At 41.2% G+C, this 22,500-nt stretch overlaps 1 protein-coding gene across 3 annotated transcripts in view; it reads right to left on the reverse strand.

Moving 5' to 3' along the window:
* pcsk6 (proprotein convertase subtilisin/kexin type 6) overlaps nt 1-22,500 on the reverse strand; it is a 32,697-nt gene that overhangs the window by 1,046 nt on the left and 9,151 nt on the right. For 2 of the 3 annotated variants that reach the window (XM_041988536.1, XM_041988609.1), the window contains exons 7-20: nt 21,358-21,530; nt 21,040-21,252; nt 19,057-19,157; nt 17,580-17,683; nt 17,078-17,195; nt 10,049-10,237; nt 9,632-9,768; nt 8,233-8,397; nt 7,945-8,047; nt 7,417-7,613; nt 4,629-4,716; nt 4,448-4,551; nt 4,160-4,289; nt 3,823-3,935 (exon numbers count right to left, since the gene is read on the reverse strand). In XM_041988536.1, coding sequence (XP_041844470.1) covers nt 3,823-3,935; nt 4,160-4,289; nt 4,448-4,551; nt 4,629-4,716; nt 7,417-7,613; nt 7,945-8,047; nt 8,233-8,397; nt 9,632-9,768; nt 10,049-10,237; nt 17,078-17,195; nt 17,580-17,683; nt 19,057-19,157; nt 21,040-21,252; nt 21,358-21,530 — 1,935 coding nt within the window. Of the gene's footprint in view, nt 1-3,666; nt 3,696-3,822; nt 3,936-4,159; nt 4,290-4,447; nt 4,552-4,628; nt 4,717-7,416; nt 7,614-7,944; nt 8,048-8,232; nt 8,398-9,631; nt 9,769-10,048; nt 10,238-17,077; nt 17,196-17,579; nt 17,684-19,056; nt 19,158-21,039; nt 21,253-21,357; nt 21,531-22,500 lie in introns of those variants that run through there. The other variant, XM_041988670.1, reaches the window with a different exon arrangement.

Consider the following 22,500-nt stretch of genomic DNA (forward strand, 5'->3'; position numbering starts at 1 on the left):
CCACATCATCACATCATCTCCACCACATCATCACATCATCTCCACCACATCATCACATCATCTCCACCACATCACCACATCATCTTCACCACATCATCACATCATCTTCACCACATCATCACATCATCTCCACCACATCATCACATCATCTCCACCACATCACCACATCATCTTCACCACATCATCACATCATCTCCACCACATCATCACATCATCTCCACCACATCATCACATCATCTTCACCACATCACCACATCATCTTCACCACATCATCACATCATCTTCACCACATCATCACATCATCTCCACCACATCATCACATCATCTCCACCACATCACCACATCATCTTCACCACATCATCACATCATCTTCACCACATCATCACATCATCTCCACCACATCATCACATCATCTTCACCACATCACCACATCATCTTCACCACATCATCACATCATCTTCACCACATCATCACATCATCTCCACCACATCATCACATCATCTTCACCACATCATCACATCATCTTCACCACATCATCACATCATCTCCACCACATCATCACATCATCTTCACCACATCACCACATCATCTTCACCACATCATCACATCATCTTCACCACATCATCACATCATCTTCACCACATCATCACATCATCTTCACCACATCATCACATCATCTCCACCACATCATCACATCATCTCCACCACATCACCACATCATCTCCACCACATCATCACATCATCTCCACCACATCACCACATCATCTTCACCACATCATCACATCATCTTCACCACATCATCACATCATCTCCACCACATCATCACATCATCTTCACCACATCATCACATCATCTCCACCACATCATCACATCATCTCCACCACATCACCACATCATCTTCACCACATCATCACATCATCTCCACCACATCATCACATCATCTTCACCACGTCATCACATCATCACATCATCTTCACCACATCACCACATCATCTTCACCACATCATCACATCATCTTCACCACATCATCACATCATCTCCACCACATCATCACATCATCTCCACCACATCATCACATCATCTTCACCACATCATCACATCATCTCCACCACATCATCACATCATCTCCACCACATCACCACATCATCTCCACCACATCATCACATCATCTCCACCACATCACCACATCATCTTCACCACATCATCACATCATCTTCCCCACATCATCACATCATCTCCACCACATCACCACATCATCTTCACCACATCATCACATCTTTACCACATCATCACATCATCTTCACCACATCATCACATCATCTTCACCACATCACCACATCATCTTCACCACATCACCACATCATCTTCACCACATCATCACATCATCTTCACCACATCATCTTCACCACATCATCACATCATCTTCACCACATCACCACATCATCTTCACCACATCATCACATCATCTCCACCACATCATCTTCACCACATCACCACATCATCTTCACCACATCACCACATCATCTTCACCACATCATCACATCATCTCCACCACATCACCACATCATCTCCACCACATCATCACATCATCTCCACCACATCACCACATCATCTTCACCACATCATCACATCATCTTCCCCACATCATCACATCATCTCCACCACATCACCACATCATCTTCACCACATCATCACATCTTTACCACATCATCACATCATCTTCACCACATCATCACATCATCTTCACCACATCACCACATCATCTTCACCACATCACCACATCATCTTCACCACATCATCACATCATCTTCACCACATCATCTTCACCACATCATCACATCATCTTCACCACATCACCACATCATCTTCACCACATCATCACATCATCTCCACCACATCATCTTCACCACATCACCACATCATCTTCACCACATCACCACATCATCTTCACCACATCATCACATCATCTTCACCACATCATCTTCACCACATCACCACATCATCTTCACCACATCACCACATCATCTTCACCACATCATCACATCATCTCCACCACATCATCTTCACCACATCATCACATCATCTCCACCACATCATCACATCATCTCCACCACATCATCACATCATCTCCACCACATCATCACATCATCTCCACCACATCACCACATCATCTCCACCACATCACCACATCATCTCCACCACGTCATCACATCATCTCCACCACATCATCTTCACCACATCATCTTCACCACATCATCTCCACCACGTCATCACACCATCTCCACCACGTCATCACACCATCTCCACCACACCACCACATCATCTCCACCACACCACCACATCATCTCCACCACATCATCACATCATCTCCACCACATCACCACATCATCTCCACCACATCACCACATCATCTCCACCACATCACCACATCATCTTCACCACATTATCACATCATCTTCACCACATCATCTCCACCACATCATCACATCATCTCCACCACATCACCACATCATCTCCACCACATCACCACATCATCTCCACCACATCACCATATCATCTCCACCACATCACCACATCATCTCCACCACATCATCACATCATCTCCACCACATCACCACATCATCTCCACCACATCATCACATCATCTCCACCACATCACCACATCATCTCCACCACATCATCACATCATCTCCACCACATCATCACATCATCTCCACCACATCACCACATCATCTCCACCACATCATCACATCATCTCCACCACATCACCACATCATCTCCACCACATCATCACATCATCTCCACCACATCACCACATCATCTCCACCACATCATCACATCATCTCCACCACATCATCACATCATCTCCACATCACCACATCATCTCCACCACATCACCACATCATCTCCACCACATCACCACATCATCTCCACCACATCCCTGGAGCTTCTTTACTTGGCTATAAGGCTAAAAAACCTTCACTGTGGCTGAAGTCCTCCTCCAGAAGTGATGCTGGTAAAAAATACAGCAGAAATACTTAAATCTGTGTCATCGTCACTTGACAGAGTTTGACACGTAATTAATGGGCTGGAATTACACCAAGAGGGCCTTCCCATAACACAGCTTCCCGAGTCAGGCGGGGATGACCCCGCAACAGCAACATGGGGTGGCTGAAGCGGAGCGGGTGGGTGGGGTTTTTGAAGATGGTTTGTGTGTGTAGAGAATACTGAAAACAGCTTCCAACCAAAGAGGAAAAGGACGTGAGACAGAATCTGGTCACCCAGCCATTTTTTCCTGTCTTTTTCTTATTCTTTTCTTGTCATCCATGTGTTATTTTTTATCCATATCACCCAGTCTTACCCTACACCTCGGCTTTTCAAAGGTAACTGAGACTTTAGCCTGGGCTTGGCCTGGCTATGTACTCATTTACTTTTCATATCTTAATATTAACATTTTACTGTATGTGCAAGGTACTCAGAAATCCAAATAAAACCTCAAACTTAAATGGAAAATGACAAAAACCACATTTCCCTGTAACTAATTACAGCATTGAGACAAAGAAGCTACAAACCAAGCAAGTCCTTTAGTTTTAGTTGTGTCTCTGTTGAAGAGACGTTCTGAATGAGAGTCTCTGCTGGCTGACTGATGCTGCAGCATCATTTCTCTTTATATTCCTGTCTTTACTGTTGTACTTCTGCCAAAAACCACAAAAAAGACACCTGAATTAGTTTCAGGTGATCAGCCTGGAGCCCAAGTTACAGCATTCGTTATCTGCTGATCTGAGATGCTCCAGTGATGCCAGAGAAAGTCAGTAAACTCACCGTTATTACACGATGCATTGACTATACACGTCTTGCTGATCAGGCTGTAACCTGCTTTGCATTTGGTGCATGTTGTTCCAGGACCACTGCAGCTCAAACAGTTTTCCTCACACCTGGAAACAAAGCATTATAAAATCGGCTCACCTGAGCTAAAAGCATCAAATACAAAGGAGCTTCGTCCATCAGGTCAGTTATCATGCATTACTCTTCTATAATGCTGTTAACTGAGACTGGTCTACTCATTTGATTTCGCAGCAGTAAATGTTGGTGGCATCAGACAAATGTAACGAGAGATTCAGATTTTACAGTGAAAGGGATCAAAGTATTAGAAATGAACCTGTGACAGATCTTATGAGGGAGTCCTGCTGCTTTTCCAGAGTAGTATCCAGGAGCACAAGCCTGCACACATCTCCATTCCTGCTGCAGGTAGCCCTCTACACACTGAATACACTCCTCCTTACCTGGTCCTGGAAAATACAGATGTTCAGCTTGGTGTCATGCAAGATCAAAGCCAAGTACAGAGAGCACAGTGTGCTTTTAGGAGGAAATGATCAGACATGTATTCAGACCTGGAGGGATGTTTTTTATTTAGCTGAGTCGGCTCCTTCTCAACATGCACACTGACCTGTACAAGTCTTACACGAGGAATGACAAGGGCTGCAAGTCATGTCTTCCAGATGAAAAAATGTTGCGTTGGTACATTCAGGAACACAAGTCATCCCTGCCAAGCTGAAAACAACAGATTGCAATATGTTGTTTCAAAGCAAAGTTAAAATGTTGAAATGACTGAATCTGTCTGTGCAAACCTGTAGCCATTGCTGCAAGCGGTGCATCTGTCTGCATGTCTCAGACATGTCACACAGCTGTCATGGCATCTCACACACTGCCTCTGATCTGGAATAGACAGCATTAACACGCTTTACAAGGCAGAAATAGAAACACAGGCTTATTAGAAATGTGATCCTGTCATAAAAAGAAACATCGGTTGAGCCACATGTGCCATGTGATCCAAACCAGGGCCGGTTCTAGGAATGCATACATGAGGGGGCAGGCATAAATTTGAAGGGGGCATTATGAGTACATACTTCAGCATTTTCTTGTTGTTGTTTTTTAAGTGTTTCTTTAACGGAACTGTGCTGTTAGTGGAGTCCAACTTCAAAGAAATGGATTGCACTTTGTCAGGCCTCTACTCTAAGACCTGTCCAGCTTGGGTGTCCCACCTGAAACCAAAGCTCCTGCTGGTATAGCTCTTAGAGTCACTGAGGCACGCAAACCCCCTGACCACAATAAGGTGGCAATCCCTCAGGGGGGGAACAGAAAATATCAATAACAAAATGAAGTAAGAAAAAAGAAAAGAATGATCCATTATCAAAGCTTTAACAACCAACAAAATAACAATTGCCCTATTGGACAGCCATTAGATGTCTAAGCATTTTGAATAAATTTGAAACTAATAACAATAAACTCAACTATCTGTGTGTTTGTTTCTGTCTGTATATAGACCATAATGATTAAAGAATCATAACTATCAAGCACAACAATAACAGAGCAAAAAATTAAACCCCCTACCAAAATAAGGCAGTGAACCTTCAGGGGGAAATAATGATAATAATAAATGAAAATGAGTAAAAACTAAATGATCCTTCATCAAAATTTTAAGAACCAACAAGGCATACATGAAGCTCTGAGCTGAACTGCTGAAAGCAGCGGGAATGTAGAGTGAAACTTTCTGTTATTTTTTTCTTCAAACTAGCATGCTGAACTAAAGGCTGGGCGGAGCTTGAGGGGTCTCATATGCGCAGCTCGTTTTCCCTCAGTCTAGTACCGAGGAGGCAGTCACATCTATGGCCCGTGCGTGATTGATCACTGCTCCTACTAACAGGCGTAGACACGTTTAAATAGAACAGAAACAAACCCCAGTTGACAGAATAGATGCAATAAATACGTCTGTTATTATAAGTATTTATTCAGTATCGCTACAACACATTTAACAGAGCTTTACTCTATAAGTTTTACCGCTGGAGCTCAGCAGCCGCTCTCTCTACGAGGGGGAGAAATATGACACCGCAAGATCAGGCTGTATGTCAACTCATTTGCATACTAAACACTGATTGGTTGTTTTCTGTGGTGGTGGGAAGGACTTGTTGAAGACAGTACAATGGATCCTGTGAAGCTCCGACACACAGAGTTCAGTACAGAGGGGAGAGAGCGTTTGGAGAGATTTGCCCATTTCGGCGCATTTGATTGAGGGGGCAGAATGTTTGTTTGAGGGGGCACTGCCCCCTCTTGCCCCTGCGTAAAGCCGGCCTTGATCCAAACTCAAATGTTGATCTACATGATTCCACATGGGGATTACATGTGAAGCACATCTGCTTCACATGTGGTTTTGGAACATTTTCACGTGACCCACATGTAAAGCATATGTCAAGCACGTAAAAATTTTCCAAAACCACATGATTCCACATGCGTTTGTTTGTTACTGGAGACCTGCAATATACTGAAAAGTTTAGTTGATATTTACATACAATTTTAAATATCATTAAATGTCAATTTACTTAAACATGCCAGCTGCCTATCAGCTATGTTGTAAACATTTCTGTCCTTTAACAACCCCAATTCATTTAAAGTTGGAACTCTGTCTAGAAGAGATGCAGCTTTTCACCTGTCCACTGATAACAAGCTGGATGCTCCCTCTCCTCTTTAGTCTGCAGGACACGCCGTCCATGCTTTCCACAAACTAGTTCACATCTTCATCCAGGTTTCCACTTTGCCTCAGACCATTTTAAATGAGCTTTGGTCCAGAGAAGACGGAAGAAGCTGGTTCTGGATCCTGTTCACATCTGGCTTCTTCTCTGCATGATGGAGCTTTAACCTGCACTTGTGGGTTTCAGGGGGAACTGTGTTCACAGACAGTGGTTTCTGGAAGTCTTCCTGAGTCCATGCAGTGGTTTCCAGTAGAGAATCATGTCTGCTTTTAATGCAGAAGATCACCAGCATCCAGCTTTGTCCCATGCACACAGAGATTCCTCCTGATTCTCTGAATCTTATGATGATATTTTACACTGTAGATGGAGGATCTTCAAAGTCTGAGGAACATTTTTCTGAAATTGTTCCACAGTTTTAGATCCAGTTTGTCTCAGATTGGTGAACCTCTGTCCATCTTTCCATCTGAGAGACTCTGCCTCTCTGAAATGCTCCTTTTATACCAGTCATGTTACTGATCTGTTGCCAGGTAACCTGGTTAGTTGTCCAATGCTCCTCCAGGTGTTTCTGGTTTGTACCAGGTACTTTTCCAGCCTTTTGTTGCTCCTGTTCCAACTTTTTCCATCAGCTCATATTTTCATCACATGGAATAAAAAGATGGATGGATGAGGTTTATAAATCATTGCTTTCTGTTTTTGTTTACATTTTACAGAGTCCCAACTTTTTGGAACTGGCCTGTAAAACATCTTCAGAGTCCCTGCTTTGAACTTTTTAAAGTTAAATGACTCGTTCCATGTTTATTAGCCATATTCTTTTTATTTTCTATCTTTTCTGTCACATCTACACCATTGTCCGTATGTCATTAAAACAGTGTGAAGCCTCTGTACTCACTTTCATCTGCAAAGAAAGCAGGAGGACAAGAGTCAGTGCAGCTGGCGTTGACTGTGTTGAGGTAAAGGCCTCTTCTGCAGGAGAGACAGTCTCCGGCTGACGGACCGACACAGCTCTCACAGCCTTTATAGCAGCGTCTGCAGCGGCGAGACGCTACGTCCTCGTAGTGTCCTCGTGGACAGTGGCTCACACAGGTTCTACATCCACACAGGAAAGTTAACAACAGAATAAAGATTGCTGGCATTTGTTTCAGTAGTGGAAGTGTGTAGAGATTCTTACTATTGTTCAAGTTGCTGGACAAAATAATTTGAGCAGGAAAGTTATTAAAAGTGGGTTTGGAGCGAAGTGCTTTATTTCTGACAGCAGTTATTGGCTGTGGGTCGTTAGTAGAAACTATTTAACTTTTCAACGTTAGGGATGATCATATTGTTGATTTAAAGCAGTGATAAGATCATTTTTAAATTTTCGTGGAGTAAAATGGAAGCAGTTGTGTTTTTCTTGGTCCATTTTCTTCTTCTTGTCTCTTACCTGCCACTTTTTAAGCTGCCCAAGCTGAAGTGAATACAGTTGAGACAGTGTTCAGCATCCGGTCCATCACAGTCCTGGTCTCTACACTCACCATGGCATGGTCCTTGATATGGAGCATTGTGACAATCATCATCATCATCATGATCATTGGCAGGAAACTGCATAAAAATTCTTATCATTGGGATTTTTATTTTCAATATCACAGAGAGAAAATTAAAACATTCTCATATAATTTATATTTGTCCTCACATTACTGACTGGGGACACATTAGTACTTTTTCCTCTCACCATTATACTCCTCCTCCTCCCCCTCCTCTTGGAGCTCTGGCTCCTCTGGGATCTCCTCTGAAACAGGGTTCTCCAGCATCCTGGATCGGGAATGATAAGCGCCATTGTGCTGGTAGGGGTTCTGAGACGTCCCATAAAGAATCAAAGTCCATTGTTTTAGGCTCCCTGTTCAAAGCAACAGTTGTTAGCACATTAAAAATTACAAGAGCTGCAGGCCACTGTGGATAATAACGTCCATACATCGGTGGATTTAACCCTTGAGAGATCCTCTAAAAAACGTACACATTTGATAATAAAGACAAAAACTGTCACATCAAAAACTGCTGTAAAATTTTATATATTGATATTTGTTTCTACTTTAAGTTAGTCTCTTTAAAACCACTTCAGCCTGAAATATGCATATTTAACCTGAAATTATTGTTCGTAGTATTTACCTTTAAAGGCTTTTTCTTTCTTACATTTTTTTTAAACAAAACTCCAGTTTTTGTAGTGACTTCCACAGTCGCTGGTGAGGTGAAGGATGGCTTCGGTCTATCTGTATGACGCACCAAAAAAACGTACTTATATCTGATGCATTTCTCCCTTCATTAGACGTCTTTCATGGTTCACAGGATTAACGTATTAGGCAGGATGCAGCATTAAACTTAACAAGTGATGGTGAAAGTAAAGCCTTTCGACTTAACATACACACTTTGTGCTGTTAAGCTCAGCGGTCAACAGAAATTACGGCTACCCAGCCCTCCTCTCTCTGGCAAAACCACCGTGACTGACTAACAACTCCTTCATAACCATCCAACCCATCACCTACCACATCCACGTGACCCCACGCTGCACATCACCATGACAACCAAATAAAACAAATCATCCACCCAGTGATCATTACTCCAAACACGTTTTATGGTTCTTACAGTTTTATATGGAAAAAATTACAAAATGAAATAATTCCCATAACATGTTTTGAATATTAAAGGAATCTGATGGACAAATATAACAACAGATGAAGGGCTAGCGCCACCAGGGTGCATTATTACAGTCCTAAATTCTTAATAATAAGGCTAATAGTTCAAAATGAAATCTTAACATAAAAGAATACATTTATTTATTTCTGGTTAAATGTGGAATCTGAAATGCAGTTACAATGGTTTTTAATATGGCATTTTTGTACTTAGCATTAAATCTGTGAGTTTTGTGTAGCCTAGCCATTTTAGGCTAAGGAGGTTCTGACACAAAAATTCTGAAATTATCTAAAATATATATATATAGCCTTTGAATAATTTCAGCTTTGTTCAATCAACAGAGCCAAAATGGCATAAAAGCAAAAATGGAAATGGCACATGTCTGTAGGATCCCAGGCGGGTTAAATGTAAGCATGAGTGTGACATGCATTGATGGATCTCACCCAGCACCTCAGGGTTACGCAGCTTGGACGGTGAGTCGGTGATCTCCAGTGTCCATGTACCCTCTGCCCTCTCACCCCAAAAATGAACCGTCATGAACTCCCAGTTCCTGAAGCCCTCGTTGGAATTGTCGAACAGCCTGGAAAGACAACAGGGAAGGAGAACATGGCATGAGAAAATCATTAGGTGTTTTTTTAAGCTCAAGTAAATCATTTATTTTTTTATTTACTTACTTATGTATTTCAAAAAACAAGAATTGCAAAGAGAAATATGCAGACATGTTTATGTGGTAAGTCTTATACACAACCCTGAAGCTTGGATAGAAAATAATGTTTGATTGGCACCAAGACTTCATCCCACAGCAACTCCTACAACTGAAAGTCATGTGATGTGCTTCCTGTGTACAGTGGAGGCCTCACCTCTTGGCCAGTAACTGGGATCTCGTTCCTGATGGAGAGATGAGCTTTATGTCCAGGTCTCCTCGTCGTGGGTGAACAATAAACACTTTGGCCACCACATGCTCGAGGTAATCAACATGCTGCTCGGGTTCATCTGAACATCCAGTGGTGGTAATACTGCTGTTCAAGCTCTGACCAGCATGGATATGCCTAAGATACACGCATACATTTATAAGTATAGAGTGCTGGCCCTGAGCGGTTTAGTGCCTCAGGAAAGACTTTGGCTGGTAGCCCCTTGCATCCCAGTCAGTTTCACAATCCATTTTCAGACACTTACACAGACGCTGCATGCATGCATTCAAGATTTTATTTCTTTAGTTAGAAAAAGCAAAAAAAAAAAAAATAAAACTGAAGAAACAACATGAAATAAAATATAAACAAAGAGTTTCATAAACATAAACAATGGTCTAGTTCGACTTTATACAGTCCTTGGACAAGTCGCTATGTCGGAATGAGGAAATTGTAGTGGGAAAATCCCACTCCACCACACTAGGACTACTTTACTCAATCTTGGGACTAATGTACTCATTACTACGACTTCTTTACTCATTTAGGAACACTTTACTCATTCCTAGGATAACTTTATTCATTTGTAGGATTGCTTTACTCGTGAGGATTTACTCATTCCTAGGTTTACTTATTCCTAGGACTGTACTTATTCATAGTATTACTTTACTCATTCCTAGGATTTCTTTACACATTCCTAGGAATAATTTACTCATTCCTACGATAACTTTGCTCATTTGTAGGACTACTATACTGACTCCGAGGATTACTTTACTCATTTGTACGATTACTTTACTTTTTCCTAGGACTACTGTTGTGGAAATTTCATATATTCACTTTAATATTGTGCTATACTGATCACTCTCAAGGTTAACAGATTGTTTAATTTCTTGGTAACAGAGATTTATGCTGAGTAGCCTGTGGCTATCGTAAGTTGATGCATTCCTTAGAACAGTTCACACTGACCTGGGGACTTATCTGAATACTAGCCAGATACCTTCAGGATGACCCAGCAGGGCATCCTGCCTTAATGTCACTGGGGTTGTTTATGTGCGTCAATATAATGCAAAAGCTTATTAGGTTTGCTGAAGTGTCTAATCTTGTGTGAGGAACAGTTTCTTTTTTTTTTATCTTACAAGATATATGATGTGCTGTGATGTGATCATTCTGCTTAAAAGATGCTGCCTGTGGGTGTCTTATCAGATTCTCTTCAGATCTCTGTGCTGTCAGACCTCTGAACAGTCTCTCGAATTGAAATTCTATTCTTAGTTAGTTAGTTAGTTAGTTAGTTAGACAACTTTATTAGTCCCACCAGGGGCAATTAGTTTGAGCAGCATCATAACATGACATAAAAACCACATACAGTACATAAAAGACACAAAAAGAGAAGAGCTTGGTGATCAATAAATATATAAGTAAAAAAAAAAAAAAAAAAAAAAAAAAAGAAAAGAAAAACTACAGAGAATTTAAAAGTCGAACAGCAGATGGGATAAAAGACTTTGCATAACGGTTTGTTTTACAATATGGTAAAACATAACGACGTCCTGAAGGCAACAAGGAGAACTCATTTTTTAAGGCATGACCTGATGAAGACAAGATGACATTCGCTTTCTGGACAATCTGATTATTACAGAACGAAGCCAGGTCCCTCTGCTGCACTCCTATGATTTTAGAGCAGGTTTTCACGATGCGATTGAGACTGTTCTTATCTTTGAGAGTGAGACAGTTATACCAGCAGATAAATGAAAAACACAGGAGGTTCTCTATAAAGGCCTGATAGAACCTACACAAAATGCTGGGATTAACTGAGAAAGAATTCAGTTTCCTTAAGAGGTAGATTCTTTGTTGTGCCCGTTTCAGAACAGCTGCAGTGTTGACATCAAACTTAAGTTGGTTATCAAAGAAAGTCCCAAGATACTTATAAGAGGAAACAATTTCGACACCCTCATTATGAATAATACTTTCAGTGGCAACATCTTTTTTACGTCTAAAATCAAAAATTAGCTCCTTTGTTTTTGTAACATTTAGCTCCAAGAAATTTAAATCACACCAAGAAATAAAATCAGAGAGCACAGTTCCATGTTCTAATTCTGAACCACTGAGAAGAGACAACAGCGCAGTGTCGTCTGAAAACTTAACCAAGTAGCTGTGTTCAAAGGTGCTTTTACACTCATTAGTATATAAAATAAAAAGGAGAGGCGATAAAACACAGCCTTGCGGCGAACCAGTTGATATAGTGACACAGTCTGACAGACGATTATTAACCAGAACTCTCTGTTTCCTCATAGTCAAAAAATCCAATATCCAGAGAACTAGTTGGTGGGGCAATCCAAATTCATTTAGGAGCCTCTCAATAAGAGGATGTGGCTGCATTGTATTAAAAGCAGATGAAAAATCTGCAAATAAAAGTCTAGCATGAGCTTGGGGCTTTTCTAGATGCTTAAATAAAGAGTCCAGTATAAAAAGCTTTGCATCCTCAACTCCCTTTCCTGCTTGGTACGCAAATTGCATGGGGTCAATTTTCCCTTCAACATACTCCAGAATCATGTTTTTCAGACTTCTCTCAAAAAGTTTCATACACAAGGAGGTTAGTGAGACAGGTCTAAAGTCATTTAGTTGTTTTGGCACATTAATCTTATTCACAGGGATTACAGTAGCGGTTTTCCAACCAATAGGCACACGATTTGTATCAAGAGACATTTGAAAGATATGATGTAGGACAGGACTCAGTTGGTCAGCGCAGTATCTCAAAGTGCGCCCACAAATCTGGTCTGGGCCAGGAGCCTTTCTAATGTTCACCCGTCTCATCAGGTCTCTGATACTCTCAAGACTAATCACGATAGAAGAGTCAGGGGACATGGTTTCTTTAAGAGAGAGCAGCTCATTAGAAAAATCCGATTTTTCAAAACGACAATAAAATGAATTAAAAGCGTCGGGAAGTGTTGCCTCCTCAATTCCCTCAATATTAATAGGTTTCCTTTCAATTTCATTCTGCATTTGAGAAACTGAGGCCATAGTTTTTATACCTTTCCATGCATCATGCAGATTACCACCGCTATACTTTTGTTCTACTTTGTCTTTGTACAACCTCCTTCCTTTCCTTATTAAAGGATATATATGAAGAAATAGTATCAGTCAGCTCATCTAGGTCCTCACATGATTCATAAAAGACATGCCACTCAGTACAATCAAAACATGACTGAAGTGAGGCAATACTATCTTCAGTCCAACATTTAACTGACTTAACAGCTGGCTTGAGTCTTTTGAAAAGTGGTTCATATGTTGGAAGGAGTAGAATCGAGTTGTGATACGATGCTCCAAAGGGAGGCCTGGGAAAAGATCTAAAAGCACCAGGCACGGATCCATAACATAAGTCAATAGTAGTATTTCTCAGCGTTGTTGCACAGGTGACAAACTGTTCTTTCTATTCTTTGTACTTTAATTCTGTGTTCAATAAACTTGTAACCATTTTTCACTTCAGAACCAGACTCCTCATCCTTGACAGAGTAACTTCTTTTTGCCTCAACACTACTTTACTCATTACTTTACTCGTTTCTAGGACTACTTTACTCATTCCTACGATTACTTTACGTATTCCTAGCACTGTTTTACTTATTCCGAGGACCGCTATACTCATTGTTAGGACTGCTTTACTCAGACCTAGGATTAATTTAGTTTGCTTAATCGTACGACTACTTTAGTGATTCCTCATCCATAGGATTATCTTATTTATTTCTAACACTACGTCACTCAATACTTTACTCATTCTTGGGAATACTTTATCTTTCCCAGGTATACTTTCCTAATTCCTAGGATTACTTTGCTCATTCTTAGGACTACTCTACTCATTCCACGGACTAGTTAATTTATTACTTTACTCATTCCTATGATTACTCATTTCTAGGACTACTTTACTCTTTCCCAGAACCACTTTACACAGAGGAGAGAGGAGGCAAGAGTATCATTAGTTTCAAAGTGTACTCATAGTTGGCAAGCTAAGGACAGGTCTGTCTTGGCCTGAGGCAAAGCAATGTTGGAGGAGCATATGGGAGAAGGAAGACATTATTAAGTAAATCAAAGAATTTATATTTAAAACTTTGAATGCCTCACATTTTTTTAAAAGCATTTGCCAGCATTTGTTGCTGTGGTTTGTTCTGCTTTTCCTTTAAGCCATCAAACTCCCTGTGCTCTTCCATGTGATGACAACCTAAATGCTTTACAAGGTTGCTGTTGTTAAATGTGGCAGCATTCTTGCAGCTTCTGGAAACTTCAGTGCTGCACTTGCGGTATGTCACTGCTTTGGGATTTCCTAATGAGTAATGGCACCAAATTGCTAACATACTGCTAATGCTAAATGTTAGCACAACAGGGACTCACGTGCAGCTGCTCCTATGCCCATCAACTGAAAACAGTAGTCAGGCAAGATTGCATAACTTCCTGTGTCTGTGTATGGTGGTGTTGGGCAGGAAACAAGGAATTATTACTCCATTTCCATGTTATCAGATGGTGTTTTGACAGAAAAAATCGCTGATAACGATCCCTTTACTTATGCAGGATTGGCAAGTATTTCCGATGCTAGTATCGGCCCAACTGTAGCTTCCACAGTTAACCTGGTAGGCGGGGTATCAGACGTATAGTGATAGGTGTATCATCTACATAATAGCGTGACGTTTAACATCTTCCTTAAATTATATTGAAGATATATGTGACCCAGAAACAAAGCAGGAGAATGGTAGAAATCTAACAGATTGTCTTCTTTCTTCTTGGAATGTGGCTTTATACAACAAGAAATCCTCGTATTTTTATATACAAAGCTGTTCCTGCCTTTTTTTTATTGCCAAGTGACACAGAAAGTGATTATTCTTTAACTAATCAATGGATTGCAGGGTGTCAAGCTCCACCCTTTAGGGTTAGATCAGTAAGACTGGATCCCTATATGGAAGGGTCCCAAAAAATTAGAATGGCTCAGGTCAGATATTCTGGTACCCTTCACATAAAAATGCCTACCAACCTGCGATGTACTGAGCTGGACCCCTTGGTGGAAACAGGGCTTAAGTACATCCTGTATACTAAGACAAAGGATGGAGGCCATGTGCTAGTGAGCATTAAAGCTGCTATCAAGGATCAAAGACTAATGAGTATTTCGAGAAGATGGCTCCCATTGATGAACTGCTGAGTGAATGCCTCACATAGCTAAACCCAGCATGGACACATGGTATTTACCACAGACAGATTGAAGAGGTGGCTGACATCGAGAAGTTCTATCATTGTCTAGAGAAGGTTGGCCAGAAAGACGGCATAGAAGATCTGATCATGGCCACACAGGAACAGGAACTAAGCAGGAGTCTGCCACATCAGACATGACTATCCCAAAGCCCTGGGGTTTTGAGACAGTCCAGAAAATAGTAGCAGGATGGAAGATGCAGGCAGGTAAGGTAGACATGAAACGCCAAAACCAGGTGGCTGAAATAGTATGCAAGAACATTTATACTGAGTTTTGACTGGAAGGGTCAAGATGGGATATACCGCCAAAGGTGGTGAAGACAGAGTTCCAGAGTCCAGATCCAGACTAATAACTGGTGATGACCAATCAACTGGGCATTGTGGTCATTGACAAACTACAGACCAAGGCAGTAGAGATAGATGTTGTGATTCCAAACTACTACAACATCAAGAAAGAAAAGGAGAAGCTTGAAAAATACAAAAGGCTGAATGAGTAAATTGAAAAGGTGTGGGGACTGATGGCCACAGTGGGACCAGTGGCATCTGGAGCACTTATAGTCACAACCCCAAAGCTGGGAGAGTAGCTCCAACAGATCCCAGGAACACTGTAAAAGATCTCTTACCAAAAGAGTGCAGTCCAAGGAACGATTCAAGCTGTTAGGCTTCTGGTAGAGAACCTAAGCTTGAAAAAAGGGCAGCGGATGACTCATTGCTTTTCTAATTTAGTATATGTTGTTTGATCATCTTTTGCTACTTTTGCTAAGTTTTTTCCAAGGTGTGTTGCAGATGCTACAGAGGATGCATTAACATCAACGGGAACACATCACACCAGTTTTTAAATCACTGCATTTGCTCCCTGTGCGTTTCAGGATTGATTTTAAAGTTCTTTTAGTAGTTTATAAATGTCTTAATGGTCTTGGGCCCTCTTATTTATCAGACCTTCTGTTAAATTATGAAACCTCACAGACGCTGAGGTCCTCTGGTACTGGCCTTTTAGTTGTTCCAAGGGTGAGGACCATGACATACGGCGAGGCCTCTTTCCATTGTTATGGCCCTTGACTGTGGAACAGCCTGCCAGAGAACCTCAGGGCTGCAGAGAACGTTGATGTTTTTAAAAAGAGGCTTAAGACCTACCTTTGTAGCTTGGCTTTTAACTAAATTTTATTTGATCTTAATTTATTTTACATCATTGTATTTCACATTATTTTTTTTCATTTTACTCAACTGTATTGCTTCTTATTTATTTATTATGGCTGGGGCCCTGCACTGCAGCCTTATGGCTGTGATGTGGGCCCCGGTCTGCCCTGATCGGGGTGGCGGCCCATGTAGGACATGGGTGGACTGGCTCCTAATGTGGATGGATCCCCATACTATTGTTTCCTGACAACACCATTAAGCCAGGTAATCATTTAGTACTTTTAATATTTTATACCTGCTTTCAGCTTGGAGAAGTTAAAGAGTTGGGGGGTGTAATAGATCAAAATGAGTGTTTTTAATTTTTAGGTAATTCAGTTTTGATGTGTAAAGGCTTGTTTTGTTTGTAATATGCATGAATAGAATTGTGCTTAAATTTCTTAATTTTGTAAACCATTTTTTTTTGCCTTTGGCATGAAAAAGGCTTGATTTGATTTGATTTTGATTTGCAATATCTGAGGTAGCAACGTTATTATCTATGATGCTCCCAATTAATTCCATGTCAAACTGTCGCAAATGCATTAATATGAGTTAAATATAAAACGCACCTGTTGGGGTTTGTCTCACCTGGTCCGGCGCTCGGGTATCTGACTGCAGGTGTGCTGAGGAGGAACACTCCTCCATTTTGTAGCCTCTAGCACCATAGCCTCTGCATCCACCAGGCCAAAACCATACAGGTGGCTGACTATGACGAAAGACACGAGGGATCAATGAATGAAAGTTATACTTCTACAATCAGAAAGGCTTCAGCATTAATGACCTCAGGATGGGGGATTGAATCGTAGTTTAGATTTTTTGCAGTCTGTTGGTTTTCCTTAACTAGGCTATTATTTATTATAGTGTAGTACAGTATGAATACTGACTGGATGACAATGAATTGGCTCAAACTGATTGTATGTAACGTGCGCTGAGATGACGTTATTGTGAACTGCCGCTATATAAAGCTGAACTGAATTAAAAATAAAGCTGGTGTGCAGCAACACTCATTTTACTAAAAGAAAAGTAAACAAAACTGTGTTACAGCAAATGTCATGAGCTATGTAGCTGTTAGAGGTAGAAGGCAACATGCCTCTGTGTCCAGCAGCATTGGTCTTCCAGTCATCAGCTTTCAGGTGGACTGGTCTGGATGTCTTCACCAGTAGATGCTGCACATCCCTCCATGTAAGTAAAAGACTGCAGGAAGAGCGGACACTGGTTAACTTTATATGGACACAGATTGGCTTTTAGCCCCTTTGTGTTAGCTTTGTCTGTGAAATCAAGTTGATTTGTTTACTACACTTGACTTGGGACAACTACATTAGTACTAAGTAGCTACATGAACATTTGTAGTTTAAGTTTGTATTAGTAAAATGTATTTATTGAAGATCTGATTCTAAACGGATATAATCACATTTTTGTCCATTAACCTTTGAATCTCCAAGCAATGTTTTTCTATTTTTTTTTTTGTCTTTATATTTTGTTTTGTACGTAAAAATGCAGGCAGACCCGCAACCCTTTCAAGCACAGTAAAAATATAGGTATTATTTGCACATCATTTTCTTATGTCTAGGTTTTAAAAGAAAAATTATTGGCACTGAAACATTAATTCATTCATTTCTATTTATTAAACAGGAAAAGATTAAAACAATCGGGCCTGACTCAGTTTAAGAACAAACACACAACAGAAACTATTTCCATAGAGAGAAAAAAGAGAGTCAAGAGAAACTCTTTTACTGGCTAGAGATCTCAGAGAACAGACGGGACAAAGATGATGCCGGATAAGTTGTCATTAGGGGGCTACTAAATATGCCAGGAAGCTGAAATCACATGCAGAAATCTCAGTCTCTGCGATGGCCTGACAAACTGTCCAGGTGTACCTACCTTCCGCCTGCTAATTGTTGGGATAGACTCCAGCTTCCCAAAGACCCTTAACTGTTTCCTATCATCTCAACTTTCTGTCATGTTTTAAAAGAGTCACCATCTAAAAATAACAAGACTCCACCCCCGCCACCCTGCAATGGAATAAGCAGGTACGGATGGATGGATGGATGGATGGATGGATGCATGGATGGATGGATGGATGGATGGACGGATGGATGGATGGACGGATGGATGGATGGACGGATGGTTGGATGGATGGATGGTTGGATGGATGGACGGACGGATGGATGGGTGGATGGAAGGAAAACTCAACCTGAAACTAAAGCCATCCTAAACTCATATTCTTACAATGTGCACATAGTTAAGGTCTCAGTTTAAACAAGATATATGTGAGAAGATGATTATCTAAGTCTAAAGTCTGATATCAGGGCAAGGCTATAAAACCATTTAGAAAGTTTTGAATCTCATCGTACAATAAAGTTTAGATGCTGTGCAATATCACACTGCAGTGATTTGCAATCCTTTTAAACAAATCTCCAACTAACAATAAGACAGAAAGTGGCATATTTTAAAAGAAAAAGCTGTGACATAGCTTTTTTTACCACTGTACAACATCCCCTCTTAAGAAAAATGGGACTTAATTAAGATGTCAGGTGAAAGAAAAGAGATTAGGAAATGATGCTGACTTTGCCTCCAGGGCGAGAGCTATGATTCCAGCCACGATGGGAGCAGAGACAGAAGTGCCCGTATGACCATCAGTGCAGCGCTGCCAGACATCAGTGGTTACCTGGCAAGAAGCACAGACACTCTTAGTTTCCCATGGCTGCACTGTTTAAAGATACAACTTCATATAGGTTTTCTTCTTTTTATTAACCAACCAGCATCCTGTTTGTTACCCATGAACAGCTTTTCATTGGACGATATTTTGATTAAGGGAGAAGAATAATAAATAAATCTATCTACAAAAGAAACAAAAAACATCTACAAACCCGTAACATATAAATGAATTTTGTTCTTTATTCAGTAATTAGACTGGAAAAGTTGCGGTGGTCCTTGCTGTTCTCTCATCGGTCTAAATGCTGCCTAACACCCCCTTTCCACCTTCAGATCATCTTCAAACTTTCCCTCCTGATAAAGCTTATAGCAGGTCTGGCTCGGTGACCCTGATCCATCCTTTAGTCCTGATGCTATAGGCCGAGGCTGCTGGGGGACGTCCCATGATGCACTGGGATCCTCTCTGCTGGGGGACGTCCCATGATGCACTGGGCTCCTCTCTGCTGGGGGACGTCCCATGATGCACCGGGCTCCTCTCTGCTGGGGGACGTCCCATGATGCACCGGGCTCTTCTCTGCTGGGGGACATCCCATGATGCACTGGGCTCCTCTCTGCTGGGGGACGTCCCATGATGCACCGGGCTCCTTTCTGCTGGGGGACGTCCCATGATGCACATTCATGTTTCTCTTCTTTCTCAGCAGGAATCCCTGGATTCGGGTTCTGCTGCTGGTTCACCCTTTTTCCTATCCTCTCCACCCCCAACTGGTCCAGGAAGATGGTTCTGGTTCTGATGGGGTTTTCCTTCCTGGTTAAGTGTGAGTATATATAAATACCAGACTCGGATTTCGCCAAATCTTAAGACCAAAAGGTTTGAAATTTAAAAGGATCCATTTTCACAAAGTCAGTAACTGAGATGTTCATTTCACCCTTAAATAACTTGGCAGTGATGCAACTGTCGTTTGAAGGGTGGACGAAATCACCTGATGCTTCATGTTTGTACAAGAACAAAATCCTGGCAATGTTATTTAAAAGTAAATCAGATAATAAATAAAAAAATAAATAGTTTAGATTTGACTATAACCTGATGGTGCGATGCCTGCAGCCATTTTAAAGGACATGTAGTTTTGATAATACATGCAGGAGCTATCTTTCCAAGGAAGAGACGGGATTGCTTCTTTAGCTTCTTTCATTGATCTTAGGACAAATGACTTGTTTATCCCAGTATTTAATGTTTTAATAATAATTATATTTATTTTTCATTCACACTCATTTCAGTATGAGGATGACATTTTTGAGCAGAGGCCTTGAAAATAGGCACACATCTCAATTTTTACAAAAAATTCTGTAGAACCAGAAATCTGCAATATAGTAATATGTGAGCAATTTATTAATGCTCTTTATTACGTAACACACTTTGCACTTTAACATCTCAATTTCCATTCTGGTCAGTGGGGTATTCCTTCTGGTCTGAGATCAGCAATACTCATCTTTTAAAAAATATTTAAATATATTTTTTCTTCCTTATTATTCTTATTATTACAAAAAATGGATTTTAATAAATCAAGCCTGACAGCACTGAATACTTTAATGTATCTTAATGTGTGGATTGTAACGCTTTGTGGCATCTTTTATCACCATTAATTTGCACATTGGCACTGCATCCTCTGTAAGGCATGGAATGAGCTTTCTGGACGCGATGACTTTGCACTTTATGCCAAGTATATCTGTTTTTAATCCTTTTTTTCTTTTATTCTTTAACTCTTTCAAATGTCTCTCAGGGACTGCAGATGGAAACTAGCTGGAAAGCTATAATCTGGTGCAGAGCATCTCTACTCAGTCTGGTCCAAGTTTAATGTTTGAATAAACTATTAACATTAAATAAAAAAGATACCTACTATCTTCCTCTCATGAAAGTCTCCGCTGCTGTATGTTGTGGCCAAGATGGAGCTACAGACCTCCAGATACCAGGGCTTATTTCCATTTTCTGTGGTACTGGAGATGGAGATGGTATAGATGCTGCTTGTATATCCATCACATGAGCAATGGTCACCCTGCCGACCTCCATTACCTGCCGCCCAGACAAAAATGGACCCCAGGCCTCTGCGGCCCTGTGTGACATGAAGACAGTGATGTGTTGCTGTGATTCCACTCAAACATCATGTATGTTCATACACAACTCTGCTCCAACACAATTTAGGTGTCTGTCTTTAGACCTTCCTGATGCCTTGCTCAAAAGCCTGCTTGGTTAGGGTACCCGGGCCATCTACTGTCTTGCCATCATCTTTTGGCCCCCAACTGGCACTGTAGATGTGGATGTAGTCAGGTCGAATTCCCAGGGATTTGGCCTCCACGATGTCAGTCACATCACCATCCAGCATCCGAATCCCTGTTCACAAGAGAGCATCAGCCTCACAACAACCTATTCGCCTCACCGGGAAATAAATGCTAAATGAAAATAATAATAACCCTCCTGAGAATCCTTGAAAATTGTAATCTCTTTTTACCGTTATGCCAGTTGAAAAGCTCATCATCCTCTTCTCTCTCCCTGTTTCACATCATCTCAACTTTCAATGTCATGTTTTAAAAGTGTCACCATCTAAAAATAACACGACTCCACCCCCCGCCACCCTGCAATGGAATAAGCAGGTATGGATGATGGATGGGTGGATGGGTGGATGGATGGATGCATGGATGGACGGATCGATGGATGGATGGATGGATGGATGGATGGATGCTTGGATGGATGGATGGATGGATGGATGGATGGATGGATGCATGGATGGATGATGGATGGATGGATGGATGGATGAATGATAGATGGATGGATGGATGGATGGATGGATGGATGGATGGATGGATGGATGGATGGATGATGGATGGATGGCTGGATGGATGGATGCATGGATGGGTGGATGGATGGATGATGGATGGATGGATGGATGGATGGATGGATGGATGGATGCATGGATGGATGGATGGATGCATGGATGGATGATGGATGGATGGATGGATGGATGGATGGATGGATGGATGGATGAATGGATGGGTGGATGGATGGATGGATGGATGGAAGATGGATGGGTGGATGGATGGATGGATGGATGGATGGATGGATGCATGGATGGATGGATGGATGGATGGATGGATGGATGGATGGATGGATGCATGGATGGATGGATGGATGGATGGAGGGATGCATGGATGGATGGATGATGGATGCATGGATGGATGGATGGATGATGGATGGATGGATGGATGGATGGATGGATGCATGGATGGATGATGGATGGATGGATGGATGCATGGATGGATGGATGGATGCATGGATGGATGGATGGATGGATGCATGGATGGAT

The sequence above is a fragment of the Melanotaenia boesemani genome, chromosome 1, assembly GCF_017639745.1.
Source record: "Melanotaenia boesemani isolate fMelBoe1 chromosome 1, fMelBoe1.pri, whole genome shotgun sequence".
Taxonomy (NCBI): Eukaryota; Metazoa; Chordata; class Actinopteri; order Atheriniformes; family Melanotaeniidae; genus Melanotaenia; species Melanotaenia boesemani.